The sequence below is a fragment of the Chenopodium album genome, chromosome 15, assembly GCF_948465745.1.
Source record: "Chenopodium album chromosome 15, dcCheAlbu1.1, whole genome shotgun sequence".
NCBI classification, from domain to species: Eukaryota; Viridiplantae; Streptophyta; class Magnoliopsida; order Caryophyllales; family Amaranthaceae; genus Chenopodium; species Chenopodium album.
This window is the reverse complement of record NC_137848.1, coordinates 31881097-31895525: the sequence shown is the minus strand read 5'-3', so window position 1 is coordinate 31895525 and position 14429 is coordinate 31881097. Positions and strand designations below refer to the sequence as shown.

The window sequence follows — 14429 nt, the reverse complement described above, 5'->3', positions numbered from 1 at the left end:
ATCTGTGAAATTCTATCTTTTGCCAAATCTTTTCCTAAATGATAAGATCTTCTTGTTATCAAATATATCTTCCTTCCAGCTGTAAATATTCAAGAATTATCCTCCAAGTAACCAAATATCACGCTGCAATGAATCTGGACATTTCTCGGACTGCCAGTAAGTTCCTTTGCGTCGTCAGTCTTCTAGTTCCTCCGAAGGAACTCAGCATATGTTCATTCGCATTTGACATTGGCTCTTTTATTCTGTTCATCTTTTTATCATCTAAAATGGCTCAATAACCTATCAAAACACACAATGAGGAAATAAATCACAAAATACCAAAAACTTAGATAAAAGCACAAAAATGCTAAAGGAACTAACCTAAAATCTAGAGAACATGACCATAAAATGGTGTCACAAATGACACTCATCAAATTTGATGAGTGTCATTTCTGACACTATTTTATATATATGTTCCTTAGATTTTGGATAAGTTCCTTTAGCATTTTAGTATTTTTATTTAGGTTTTTGATATTTTGTGGCTTATTTCTCATTTGTGGGTTTTGATAGGTTATTGAGTGGTTTTAGAAGGTAAAAAGATCAACCAAATGAAGGAGTCAATGCGGAGCACAATTGGAAGTTCCTGCCGAGGAACTTGAGAAACTGACGGAGATGAAAACAGCTTGCTGGGCACATTTTGTTCGTCTAGGTTCATTGAATCCACGAATTTGGGAAATCTTGGGGAATAATTCACAAGATCTACAGCTGTTGGAAAAGATAAATATGAATGAAAAGAAGATCTTATCAATTGGTTAAGATATGGAAGAGATATATTTTTCACAATTTTATCTAATTACTTTCCTTATCTTTGAAAGATTCCCAATTATCTCTTAGCCTATTTAAAGCCACGAAATCATAGAGAAAACAAGCCAGACACTGAAGAAGAGACGAGAGAAAAGGGAGGCTTCACTCTAAAACCCTTCTAGGGTTAGGAGTCGTTGGTCACTCTTCGTGATACATTGCAGCGAAGGAATTCGGAGTTGCCTAAGAGGAACTCATATCCGAATAAGAGAAACTTGATGGGTTCTTGTTTCGTTTTCTTTTCTTATCTTTTTATTATGAGTCCTTAGCTTGTTATGCTCAGTAACTATTAGTTTGAAGCCATGTATTAAGTATTTGAGACGAGTATTGTTGGTTTTAATGATTAATGCTTTAGAGTATTCTTGAATTATTGTTTTGTTCATACGAATGATGATTTCTTATAAGTAGGTGTACAACTATTTGTTTGGGTCTGATTTCTTTTGCTAATTAATACTACTAAGTCCGTAATTGCTTGGGAACATTAATCGAGTAGCAAACAATTGTAGAGGAGGACGTTCTACTCTATTAATTGAAAAGTAATTCTTGAACGAGGCCAAATCACGTAAGTTCCGGAGTGTTGTGGTTGTCTTGGCCTGATGTTTTCCTAGTTCTTAATGCTGTCATCAGGTTAAATTCCTTGCTCGTAGTATAGGGGTTATCTATTGGTTAGGGTTAGTGAAAGTCGTACGGGATCTAACCAGTACTAAGGGAAAACAGAGGAACTTGTTCCATAAGTCAAGCTATTCTAAAGGGTTAAGTAATAAGTCCGTGATTATACATTTGCATGGTGGATTTCTATATGTAGTTGCTGAGTATCTCAAGTTCCTTATCTGTTCTTGCTGTTATTAGTTTAAGTTCCTAGTTGTTTGTTGATCTTTATCCTTAAACACCCCCCAATCATTTACTTCGTTGTTTTGAGTCTTTGTTAAGTGTCTTGGATCTTATTCTTAGTTATTTGCAAGCACATTCTTCGTGGGATCGACCCCTACTTCCGCTAATTACAAGTTAGTAGTCTTAGGGTAATTATTATTAATTTGTGTGCGTTTCGACACCGCACCAAATTTTGGCGCCGTTGCCGGGGAATGTGATTATTTTGATATCTAATTTAAGAATTTGATCCTTTTTGTTTATTTTTTTTTTTAGGGTACGGTAACATGGATTCGTTTTTAGAAGAAGAACAGGAACTCCTTGAGATGGTGAGAAACATAAATTCCCAAATCAATGAAGATGAAGATGATGAGGAAACTTCAGAGGCTGGTTATATGGCTATGTCCAATGTCTTTGCAAGGCTTACAGAGATCCAACGCCTTAAAGAAGTGGAAGAAAATAAGAGCAGATTTGTTCAAGTTCCTTTGGAAACTACTGATAATTTATATGCAGGAACTCAACGTTGTTCTGACTTATATGAAGGAACTTATGGTTTACAGGGAGTGAATGATTATGATTCTACTATTGCATATTCATTTGAGTATCCTTCATTTGCTTTTATTTCTGATTTTCCACCAAGTTTCTCCTCTAATTTTGATTCTTCATACATATATGACCCCATGCATGATCAAGTTTCTAATTCTTCCTTAGCCAATCTTGTGGAACAATTTGAAGGGATACTAATGCGCGGTTAGATTCCTTAGAAAATATGATTGGACAATTAGCTACTCTTGTATGTGACCTAGGAACCGATAATTTTAATGATGCAACCTTGATTCCTAATAACCCTAGTGGGAACACGCTAAGTGTGGGGGAAAAGGAAGAGGAACTTATTGAGGTTGAGTCACTTAACTATGAGGAAGTTATGGAAGCGGAAATTGAAGTCAATAATTATGTAATGCATGATTCATTTGTTGACCAATCTGATGAGGAACTTGATAATTCGAATGAAACTTGTGATATTGATTGTTCCTTGTTTGATGGCAAGTCATTTGATTTATTTGAGGATGAAGTTTCTGTGCCTATTATTCAATTTTCTTCTATACCTATGATTCCATGTACGATTGAGTCTAGTTTTTCATATAAGCATGTTGTTCCTTTAGTTGAGTCTAATGTTGTTTCGTGTGTCCCTTACTTTTCTTTTTGTGAAAAGAAGGATGAGTGGATTAGCATGGAACCTTTTTATGATAAAATTGAATGGAATGAGAAGTTACATGCTAAATATGATGTGGATTACATACCTCGTGTTAAAATGAAAATTTTGCAGGTTTGTAATCTGAAGTTCCATTGGCCACTTACATCTACGGAGATGGCCTTAGCTGAAGCTGCTTATCAAGGAGCTGGAGTTTGACTGGAACTTGCTGGATGGTCAAGCCTATGACTTAAAATAAGGGCGTTGCTTGGGAGGCAACCCAAGGATGTTTCTTTTCCCTATCTTTTTATTGCTTTTTAGTCGTTTAATAAATCATGCTTTCTTATTTTTGTTTCTTTATCGCATGCCAAGTTCCTACATTGAGGACAATGTAGAGTTTAAGTGTGGGGGAGAGGAAAATGATAAGAGCATATGTGTTACTAGGGGTTACCACCTCTAAACTTCTTGGAAAGACTAACTCTTGGGAAAGACAATAAATTCTAATCTAATTAATTATAATCTAATAGTTTTTATTAAACTGACATTTTTGAAGTTATGCACAAAAGATTTCCGTCTCTAGCAATTATAACAAATAAAGTGTTTTTGAAATTTGACTTGTAAGCAATTTGGAACACTACTTTGTTGGCTTAAGATGTGGTGATGTCGGGAAGGACCTTTGCTTATTTAATCCACCTAATTAGTACTTGGTGTTTTCTATGGTGACTTTTCACTGCTCTTGGTTACTGGAGAATTACTTGACTTTCTTAAAGAAACGAGGGAAAAATGGTTCAAAAATTAAAAAATTGAAAAGTTGATTAGTAATCCCAAATGTGAGGAAATTGAACCATTATAAAAAATAAAAAAAAAAGAATAAAAAAAAGAGATATTTTAATCGGTTTCTGAGATAAAGGAACTAAGGAAAAGCAAATTAAAAAGCCTCAAAAGCACTGGAAAAAAGCAAAGTATCGAGTACTCCTTTGAGATAAATGGGTGGCAAGTGCAATGACATATGAAAGGAACGATCCATGTACTTAGGTAAGTGCCTTTTGTACGAGAAAGAACCAAGGAATCAACTGAAAGACAATAATGGTCCAACTTGACTAACCTAATTCTATGGGCCAACACACTTGCACTAGAGCACCTAGATTGCTTATGAGTTAATTGTGTTATGATTTTGAAATTGCTAGAGTATGGGAGGAAGTTGTATGCATAGCTTGCTAATCTAACATGTAACTTTGTGTTTGTTGTATAAAGCTTGCTAATCTAACAAAGTTCCGTTTTAAATTATGGTGGAGTACTTATGAGTCCATGTCAAGTAAAAGAGGTTTGGTGGTATATAGATTTATTTTCTGTGTGAGTGATTTTCTCGAGGACGATCAAAGATCTAAGTGTGGGGGAATTTGATGAGTGTCATTTCTGACACTATTTTATATATATGTTCCTTAGATTTTGGATAAGTTCCTTTAGCATTTTAGTGTTTTTATTTAGGTTTTTGATATTTTGTGGCTTATTTCTCATTTGTGTGTTTTGATAGGTTATTGAATGGTTTTAGAAGGTAAAAAGATCAACCAAATGAAGGAGTCAATGCGGAGCACAATAGGAAGTTCCTGCCGAGGAACTTGAGAAACTGACGGAGATGAAAACAGCTTGTTGGGCACGTTTTGTTCGTCTAGGTTCATTGAATCCACGAATTTGGGAAATCTTGGGGAATAATTCACAAGATCTACAGCTGTTGGAAAAGATAAATATGAATGAAAAGAAGATCTTATCAATTGGTTAAGATATGGAAGAGATATATTTTTCACAATTTTATCTAATTACTTTCCTTATCTTTGAAAGATTCCCAATTATCTCTTAGCCTATTTAAAGCCACGAAATCATAGAGAAAACAAGCCAGACACTGAAGAAGAGACGAGAGAAAAGGGAGGCTTCACTCTAAAACCCTTCTAGGGTTAGGAGTCGTTGGTCACTCTTCGTGATACATTGCAGCGAAAGAATTCGGAGTTGCCTAAGAGGAACTCATATCCGAATATGAGAAACTTGATGGGTTCTTGTTTCGTTTTCTTTTCTTATCTTTTTATTATGAGTCCTTAGCTTGTTATGCTCAGTAACTATTAGTTTGAAGCCATGTATTAAGTATTTGAGACGAGTATTGTTGGTTTTAATGATTAATGCTTTAGAGTATTCTTGAATTATTGTTTTGTTCATACGAATGATGATTTCTTATAAGTAGGTGTACAACTATTTGTTTGGGTCTGATTTCTTTTGCTAATTAATACTACTAAGTCCGTAATTGCTTGGGAACATTAATCGAGTAGCAAACAATTGTAGAGGAGGACGTTCCACTCTATTAATTGAAAAGTAATTCTTGAACGAGGCCAAATCACGTAAGTTCCGGAGTGTTGTGGTTGTCTTGGCCTGATGTTTTCCTAGTTCTTAATGCTGTCATCAGGTTAAATTCCTTGCTCGTAGTATAGGGGTTATCTGTTGGTTAGGGTTAGTGAAAGTCGTACGGGATCTAACCAGTACTAAGGGAAAACAGAGGAACTTGTTCCATAAGTCAAGCTATTCTAAAGGGCTAAGTAATAAGTCCGTGATTATACATTTGCATGGTGGATTTCTATATGTAGTTGCTGAGTATCTCAAGTTCCTTATCTGTTCTTGCTGTTATTAGTTTAAGTTCCTAGTTGTTAGTTGATCTTTATCCTTAAACACCCCCCAATCATTTACTTCGTTGTTTTGAGTCTTTGTTAAGTGTCTTGGATCTTATTCTTAGTTATTTGCAAGCACATTCTTCGTGGGATCAATCCCTACTTCCGCTAATTACAAGTTAGTAGTCTTAGGGTAATTATTATTAATTTGTGTGCGTTTCGACACCGCACCAAGTATTATGAGAGTACTACTCCATATTTGGAGTATGTTTTCAAATACTCCAATATGGAGTACTTTGGGCAAATGACTCACAATGGGAGTATCCTCCCAAATTAAAGAAAAATGGGGGGTAAAGTACTCCCATTGCAAGTGCTCTAAGCATACGACAATTTAGAATTTGAAGAGCATACATAATTCAGTTTCATTAGTTTTGATAGCTCTAGATTATTCACAAGACAAGGTTTATCCAAAATTAAATATGAGTTTGTTGCAAATTCTCATCCGGTAAAACTAACTTCAAAATATTTTCCTATTATCAGTTTTCAAACCAGTTTCTGTAATTATCGAAAATTAATTTTTTTTTTTTGGCGAAATTAATTATAAAAAATATAAATTTGAAAATAATTTCCAATTTTAAAATTGATACTAGAAAAATAATTTGCTTAAAATATACTCAAAAATTCTAGGTATTACAGTAATTATTCTACGGTGTCACCCCTTTGAAAGAAAGGATTCTAAACCTTAGTGATGAACTTTTTCTCATCACACCTGAATGCAGTCTAATGCTGACAAATCTAAAATTGTCGCTGCTAAGCAACACTAACTCAGAATTTGCGTAGGGAGCTGAATGATGAAGAAAAAATGGTCTCCGATCCTTTTCATTCAAAATTGAAATTTTGAAATTTGATTTTGCATGAACGTCTATACAGTGTACATTATATTCTGACATGCATCTGGTTCAATTCATTGAAAACTCACTAAAGATACCTTAAAATGCCCTTAGCTATTGCGAAGTATTCTTAAAACAACTATAGTAAATGTTCACTTTAAGGGGGTGTTTGGTATCAACTTAGTAAAGGTAACGGAATGGAAACAAATTAGGAAGGGAAACGGTAATATATAGTGTTACCCTTACTAGTTGTTTGGTATTAAAAAAATACAGGTTTCTCATTGTGAGAAACATGTTATGTTTCTCAAGTGGAAACTTTTGTAAATAAATAGCTCTGGAATCCGTGAAAAATAATAAAAAAAATTGCTCCAGCTATACCTGACATCTAATAACCTTGGGTTGATAAGCTTAACCCAACTAGTATTGAAACGGCAACGACGTTAACGGCTTACAAACTATTGCAATGAAAAATTTAATCAAATAACTAGAGTGTGAGACAAAGGGGGATTGTGCAGGTTGAGCTTGGAGAGACGAAGGTCGGTTGATTCGTCGATGATGATGATGAGTTGTAGATCTTAGGCTTGAATTGTGGTTACCAAATCATCTAACTAATATGCGAAAAAGTTTAATCAATCCAAATCGATTTCAGCTTCAATGGGGATGAAGGGCATGCTTAGTTTCGATGGAGAAATTAAATTAATGGAGGATGGAAAAATCAATTACCCTCTAGGATTAACTATACCCTTAATTTCTCCCCGTGTTATTAGGGTTTTCGTTTAATTCCGACGACGAAGCCGCCGAAACTGGTGGCCAAGGTAATGCATGTTGAAGCATCTTGAAAATAGGTTGGAGGATGAGGATGAAGATGGGTTGGAGGAAGGTCGAATCTGTTTACTTGTTGAGTTAACACTAAATAACTAGAGTTAACTCAAATATCCCACAAATTACATATGTACCCTTCAGTGACAAGTGAAAGTTACCTCTTTGACCCTTTGAGAAACAACTTATGTTTCTCACAATGAGAAACTGGGCATCGCCCTTTGGTATTACTAAGAAAACGTAAACGATTACAACCAATCCGTTTCCTCTTGATTGGCATAGATAACTTGGAAACAAATATCTTTCCTTTTATTTTTTTTTTGTTGTCTTTGCTAACTTTTGCTACACATTATGCAATGTAGAACACCACTAATTCAAACAAAAAACCTGATGGTTGCTTAATTCAAACTTAAGCATAAGTACAACAGCCCAGAAATCCCCAACAAAAGGGAAATAGCTTATATTCATCAACAACAAATTTTTTTAACAGAAATCAATAATTCAAAACCTTAATCAGAAAAATTAATGAATATTATCAAATGAGTTCACATTTCCTTCGTAATTCACCCCACCCAATTTGCCCTGAAATTAGCGAATAATAACTAAATTAAACTGAAAATAATAAAAATCAGAATGATACAGCCACATATCAATCAATATATACCATCAAATTGGGGGAAAACACAGAAATAGCCAACAAAAACATGCAATAATAGCAATATATATACCATCAAATTCAGCAGAATATCAACAAAAGAGAAAAGAATACTTCAATCAAACAAGAAAGTAAAGAATTCAAATCAGAAAGCGAAATTGATATCGTATAAACCCTAGAAATTGAACAAGCAGTAGAATTCTGTAGATTTTAGGTAGAAACCTGAAAATTTTGGAGTGAAATAAGGAGAACTGCAGTTTTCTTGGGAGAATTATCAGAAAAATTGTCGATCAAATTTGAGAATTCTCACTAGAAGAGTTGAACGAGAGGAGAGAGAAAAGTTGTTTCCCTTTATTTTACTCTGAAAACGTTATTTGTTTCTCCTTATTTTACTCTGGAAACAAAGTAATGGAAACGGTTAGAGCTAGGAAACGGATTTTGATTCTTTAACCATTAAACAAACGCATTGTAAGGGAAACGGTAACTGATTCTGTTTCCAACTCTACCAAAAACCCATACCAAACACCCCCTAAGATGCCTGGTTTATAGAAAAATTTAGCGCATCCTTTGGGATTATGATTTTGAAAGAGAAGTATAATTCCAAGCCTCTTATCGTAATAAGATGGAGCAGGATGTCTTTGCCCATAACTTGCATAATTGAAGTATAGGTATAAGATATAAGCCTAAAGCAGTTGTAGTAATAATGGCCACTATGGCCCTACTTGTCCTTACACTGATGTGAAAAATACTGATGTAATAAAATAAGATCTTTTGTTGCCTGTGGGAGTTATGAGGGACTTGAAGATCTCATGTTGTCTACCTTGATTATAATAGTTTATTTATCAATAAACAGGTGGAAACTTATGTTAAGCTTCTTGCCTGTGTTGTTTATTTTTTCTTGTTTCTGAGTAGACTCAAGTCATTGCTGCTGCGTTAGTCGGTGTTTCTGCTAAATTTTCCACCCCAAAAAGTGACAAGGTAGAAGCTGAGAATGCTGCTCAGCTTTTGGGGGCATAAGTAGAGAATGCCATTGTTATTAAAAGACTGCTCAAAAAGGAAGTTTCTTCAACAATCATGCATATTACGTGTTCCAACCTTAAATATTGATTGATTGAATGATTTGGAGGCACTGCTGCAAAATGTAGTTGCTAAGTAAAGAAGCTCGAAAACTATACATAATGTGCAAGCTAGCTATTGACTTACATAATTTGATGATGAAATTCCAATATGGCGATGATCAAATTCTTATTGTAGCTTATGTACTGCATGAAAAAAAGATATGTTTGACATTTTCATAATCTACTATCAGAGAAGATCTATGTTAAAATTTCATTATATGTTCCATTTAGTTACAGACCACTGATATCTTAATTCAATTTGTTTTTTTAGGTGTATTACATAAACAATTTTGGGTTTATAATGCAGTAGTTTGCCAGTTTGGATATCTTGAGATTAGTGCTTGTTTTGTTCATTAATTTTGGGATTAGGCTTTCCATGAATTTATATTTCAATTATCTCACTATATTTTAGTTTTCACATTTTGCTATGTTCTTAGTCCATATACAAAAGCCAATTATTGGTCCATATACAAAGCATAATTTTCAGTTTTGGTTAACTCATTGACTTTTGTTTTATTTAACTCATCAAAGTTTTATTCATAATATATACTATCTCCGTTTTTTTTTTAAACGCATCACTTTGATTTTTGCTCTATTCACATACCATGGTTGACTTAATTTTTTTACCTTTATAAAATAAGTAAATGTTATTATATATAATATATTATTAGAGTAGTGATAATGTCTAGTTTCATAATATAATTTTGTTACAATTTTTACTAATACACAATTAAAGATACTAATGGTCGAAGTTATTTTTTTATTTTTATTTTTAAAGAAATTAATGGTCGAAGTTAATTACCTCTCGACAAATGTGCCGATTAAATTGATGCATTAAAAAAAAAATGAGGGAGTTTAAACTAGTAGTTAGTTGCCCATTTGGAAAACCAACTTCTATATTAACTATTGAGCTTCTGGCTCATATAGAGAGCATTTAAGAAAAAAGAAACATTAAACTAAGGAAAATTTGTCAATAATAAACAAACCTTTGTTCGATCTTCCTAAAATAAGCAAATCTTTTGATTAATCCAAAGTAAGTTGACCTTTATGGGGTATTTTCTCAAAATAAGTCAGATAACCTACAACGAAAAAATACCCCATAAAGGTCAACTTAATCTGGGTTAATCAAAAGATTTGCTTATTTTGGGAAGACCGAGCAAAGGTGCTTTTCTATTTGGCTTAGTGCACATACTAATTAAATCCTACAATTATGGATACTGATTCGTTTATTTTTCATAAAGTCTCATAATTAGAACTTCCATTGTTCCAAATAGTTAACTAGTAAGCATAGAACAAACTAATACGCATAAATAATTTTCATTTCTTCAAACTAAAATTCGAAGTTTACTTACTAGGTTAGAACCCGTGCGATACACGGTTCATATTAAAATCTATTTTTATAATTTGTACATTTAAAAAAAATGAATAAATATAAATAAGAATTATGCCCCTTGTACAAAAATATTTGTAATTTTAAAATTTTAGATTTTCATCAAAATTATGATATAATACATGTTCAACGTCGCCTAATACATATTTCAATGTAAGAGTCCATTTATTAGTGTGCTATTTACAATTTTTACATTTTTTTTAGGATAAATTGATACCTTGTAGTTATAATGTAAAAGCTTTTAATATTCAAATTTCAAAATTGTTAAATATGGTAGCTCCACAAAAAAATAAAAAATAAAAAAAATGACTTCATCCTTACATTTAGGCGGGAAATTTTTTATTATGAGAGTGACATAGAGACAGTGATGACATCAACAACTTTTTGTTTAGTCAACACCTTATTAAAAAAAAAAATTTCCTTAAAAATATATTTTATCAGGTTTCAAAAAATAAAAAAAAAAAAAAAATTCCTGAAAAATATTTTGAATTCCCTTTATTAGTTCTACACCTTTTGTTTCACATTAAAAGTCAACACCACTTACTTCTTAGAAAACAAAAATAAAAACAAATTAAACTGTTATTTACTCTAACCTCATCTTCAAATAACTAAGGTCTCCTTGATTAATCCCAAACTTATTTTTGCACAATTAAATTCCTTAATAGTTACTATTTTTAAATGTCCACTTTATTAAGTTTTAAAAGTTCATTTTTTTTTTCGACACATATTATTAAATTTCTTGGATCAATAAATTAAAGGGCTAAAAATAATTCTAGAAAAGTACTCACAGTAATACACATACTTTTCTTATTTATATGGGCCGTCAAAATAAAATGTCAAACATTATATCATATTATACGTGAAAAATGCAACCATTCAAGATGACTTACTAATAAGTTCAAGCTATAAATCAAAATAAATCTTCTATGGCCATTTTACGATTTTACAATAAGAAAGTTTTCTACTCCATTAATTTGTTGTATACATGATAAGTAATTTCTACTGTAGCATATTACATGTAAAATGTACAAAAAGCAAAAAAAATCACAATAAACACTTTTAAACGTTGAAACATTAATATACTTGTTAAAAAAAAAAAGGACTTGATAGGGACAAAGGATAAAGCATGTGAAAGGTTTATTAGATAAAAAACAAAAGTAAAAGTAAAAAAATAATTAAATGAAAACTAATGACAACAATATAACAAATTGGCGGGAAAAAATTTTATGTCATAGTGACATGTGTGCAATTTGTAGAAGGGATGATGTCAGCACGTTTTGTTTTAGTATTAGTTAACAGATTTTCACATATTTCAGGAGTAATCAGCTCAAAAAAAGTTCAAGTTAAGATAAGTCTAGTGCCGAAAAAATAAGTTATGATAAGAGTTACACAAATACAAATTACAACTCTAATAAGGTCTAATAAGTTTAGATGAATTCGAAAAATTTGTTAATTACCACCTCAAAAAGGAGGCCTTTGTGAATTACTATCTAAAAAAAAAGTTGTTAATTACTACCCCTAGAACAGATTAATTCTAGTAACTACTACCTTTTTCCTTAATCAACCTATTTAACCTCTTAATGACATCATTATTCATCTAAATTGTAATTAATAACTTTTAAACATTAATTAGATAAACCCTTGCACCACCTACCCGCCACCTCCGCCAGCTCCCTTTTACCACCTCCGGCAGCTCCCCCACCACGAAATCCACTCCCTCTTGGTCATCCACCTTGAAACTCACCCCCCACCGCGAAAGCCACCGCAATTACCGCCCCTCCCTTTGCCCCAACCCTTAAAACCCATCCTCTCCCAATTCCCCAACACCGATTACCGCCCCTCCCCTTCTTTTAGTCCTCGAAAACAGCCCAATCACGTGATGGGGTTATGTTTCAGTGTGGGGAATGGAAAAGGGGGATGAGTTTTGTGGTAAGGGATGGGGAGGAGGTGGGAATTGTGTCGAGGAAGTGGGAGGGAGGTGTGAATCGTGGTGGGGGAACCAGAGGCGGGTGGATTTGCGGTGGGGAAACGGGAGGGGTGGGTTTCGTGGTGGGGGATCGAGTGTGGGGAGTGGGTTTCACGGTGGAGGAGCTTTTAGAGGTGGTAAGGGGCCAAAGGTGGGCCACCGGAGGTGGTGCAATGGTGGTGGGGACGTGGTTCAAGGGTTTATTTAATTAATTAAGGTTTAAGAGCTACTAATTAGAATTTAGACAAAAAATGATATCATTTAGTGGCTAAGTAGGCTGATTAGTGAAAAAGGTAATAGTTACTGAAATTAATTAATTTTAGGGGTAGTAAATAACAACATTTTTTTAAGGGGTAGTAATTCACAAAGACTTTTTTTGAGGTAATAATTAACAAATTTTCCGATAAATTCAAATCAGTGAAATCCGATAAATTAAACCCACATGTGTGAATTATTTACCTCTCGGCCCGATCCAAACTGTCTCGGCCCGCCCCCTTTAATCACCTCTACCTTGTAGTTGTACTTTGAATTGAAATGAACGAACAGATAAGGCAAACAAAGGGTCACTCTGCCTCTGTAGTTTCATCTCCACTCTCTTCTCCTCCTTTGTAGTTTCAACCGTAAAAAGCCGGCGCACCTCAACAGTCCCACAATTCAAAAATGTTAGCAAATTCATTATCTTCCTTAACTCATTCTTGCCCACATTCTTCTACACTTCCATCTTCACATTCAAAGAACTGCAAGCTTCTACTATCTACTTCTGCTTTGTCTCGCTTTAAAACTTTCAAAGCTTTTCCTTCTTTACACCATCTTCTTCCTAGGAATTTCCATGGCAAAAACTTCAATTTTAGAGCTATGTCTGAAACCCATGTTTCTGACCAGTATACCCATGATTCCCTTCAACCTTACTCTGTTAAAATCCCATTTGGTGATAGACATGTAAGTCTCTAACATTCAATTGTATTTGGGTGTTTTAAATTTTAGTTTTTTCGGTTTTAATTTTATTAATTTTAAATTTATTTGGTTTTTAGTGTGTTCATGTGTAGTTGGTTTGTGTTGTTAAATTGGGTTTGTGTGGTTAACTGTTGGAATTGTTTGGTTTTTAGCTTCTTTGCAAATGTTGTGAAAATTTTGATTGTTAGCTTTGAATTCCAATTATTGCCCACATTTGCTTGTTTTATTTTGGGTGCCTCTTCCTAATGGAAGATATCCACAATTGATTGTTTTAATGATGTTAATATACTCAAATGAGTAGAAAAATCATTTTTGTAAAGAAATTAATTATAAGTTTTGGCTCAATTATTGTTGAGGAGATTAGTTCTTAGTTCATGCAGTTGACTCAATCCTTTTGGGATTAAGTTCAGTCGCAGCATTTCCCTGCTGTATGTTGCTGTTGTTGACCAACGAAATGACCCATGGATCAATTCTTTGGAAAACCATTGCACCTGGCTTGATTGTGCTGTGCATGTCGGCGTACTAATGAGCGAGTACACTCAGTAAGGGTGCAGGTTCCAAAATAGAGCCATTTAGGGGTGTTCAAACCTTGGTCCGGACTGACCCGGACCAAACTAATCGGTCCGGTCTCAAGAAATTTGTTTTCCCGGTATTCGGTCCGGTCCAGTCCACTCCAAAACCTTATAAAAACCGGTGTTGGATCGGACCGGTTTTTTCCTTAAAATTATACATAAAACCTTTAATAATGATTAATATTATCCTTAAAAAACTTGAAAAACTTTAGTCATATAAGCTTTTTTGTACTAAACATACAAAAAAAGACGTTAAAATATTGTTTTTCCTTTATTTTTTTTCGAGTTTTCCATAAATTATTTAAAATTTAGGAAATTTTTTAATAAAAATTCTAAATTCGGTCCAAACCGGTCCGGTCTGGTCTGGGTTTTGGACCTTTTTTTCAGTTTGTCCGGGTTTGATCCTTACTTAATCGGTCCGGTATTTGGTTCTTGAAATTCATTTTTTTTTCAGTCTTTGGTTCAGTCCGGGTTGGTCTGGTCCTGTCAGGTCTTGGACAATGAACAGCCCTAGA

The 14429-nt window shown here is 33.7% G+C and overlaps 1 protein-coding gene across 3 annotated transcripts in view; it reads left to right on the top strand.

The window, feature by feature from the left end:
• Positions 1–12933: 12933 nt before the first annotated feature.
• Positions 12934–14429, top strand: part of LOC145583089 (putative polyribonucleotide nucleotidyltransferase 1, chloroplastic) — a 32472-nt gene continuing 30976 nt past the window's right edge. For all 3 annotated transcript variants that reach the window (XM_081640222.1, XM_081640223.1, XM_081640225.1), the window contains exon 1: positions 12934–13327. In XM_081640222.1, coding sequence (XP_081496348.1) covers positions 13049–13327 — 279 coding nt within the window. In that variant the 5' untranslated portion in view covers positions 12934–13048. The remainder of the gene's footprint in view (positions 13328–14429) is intronic.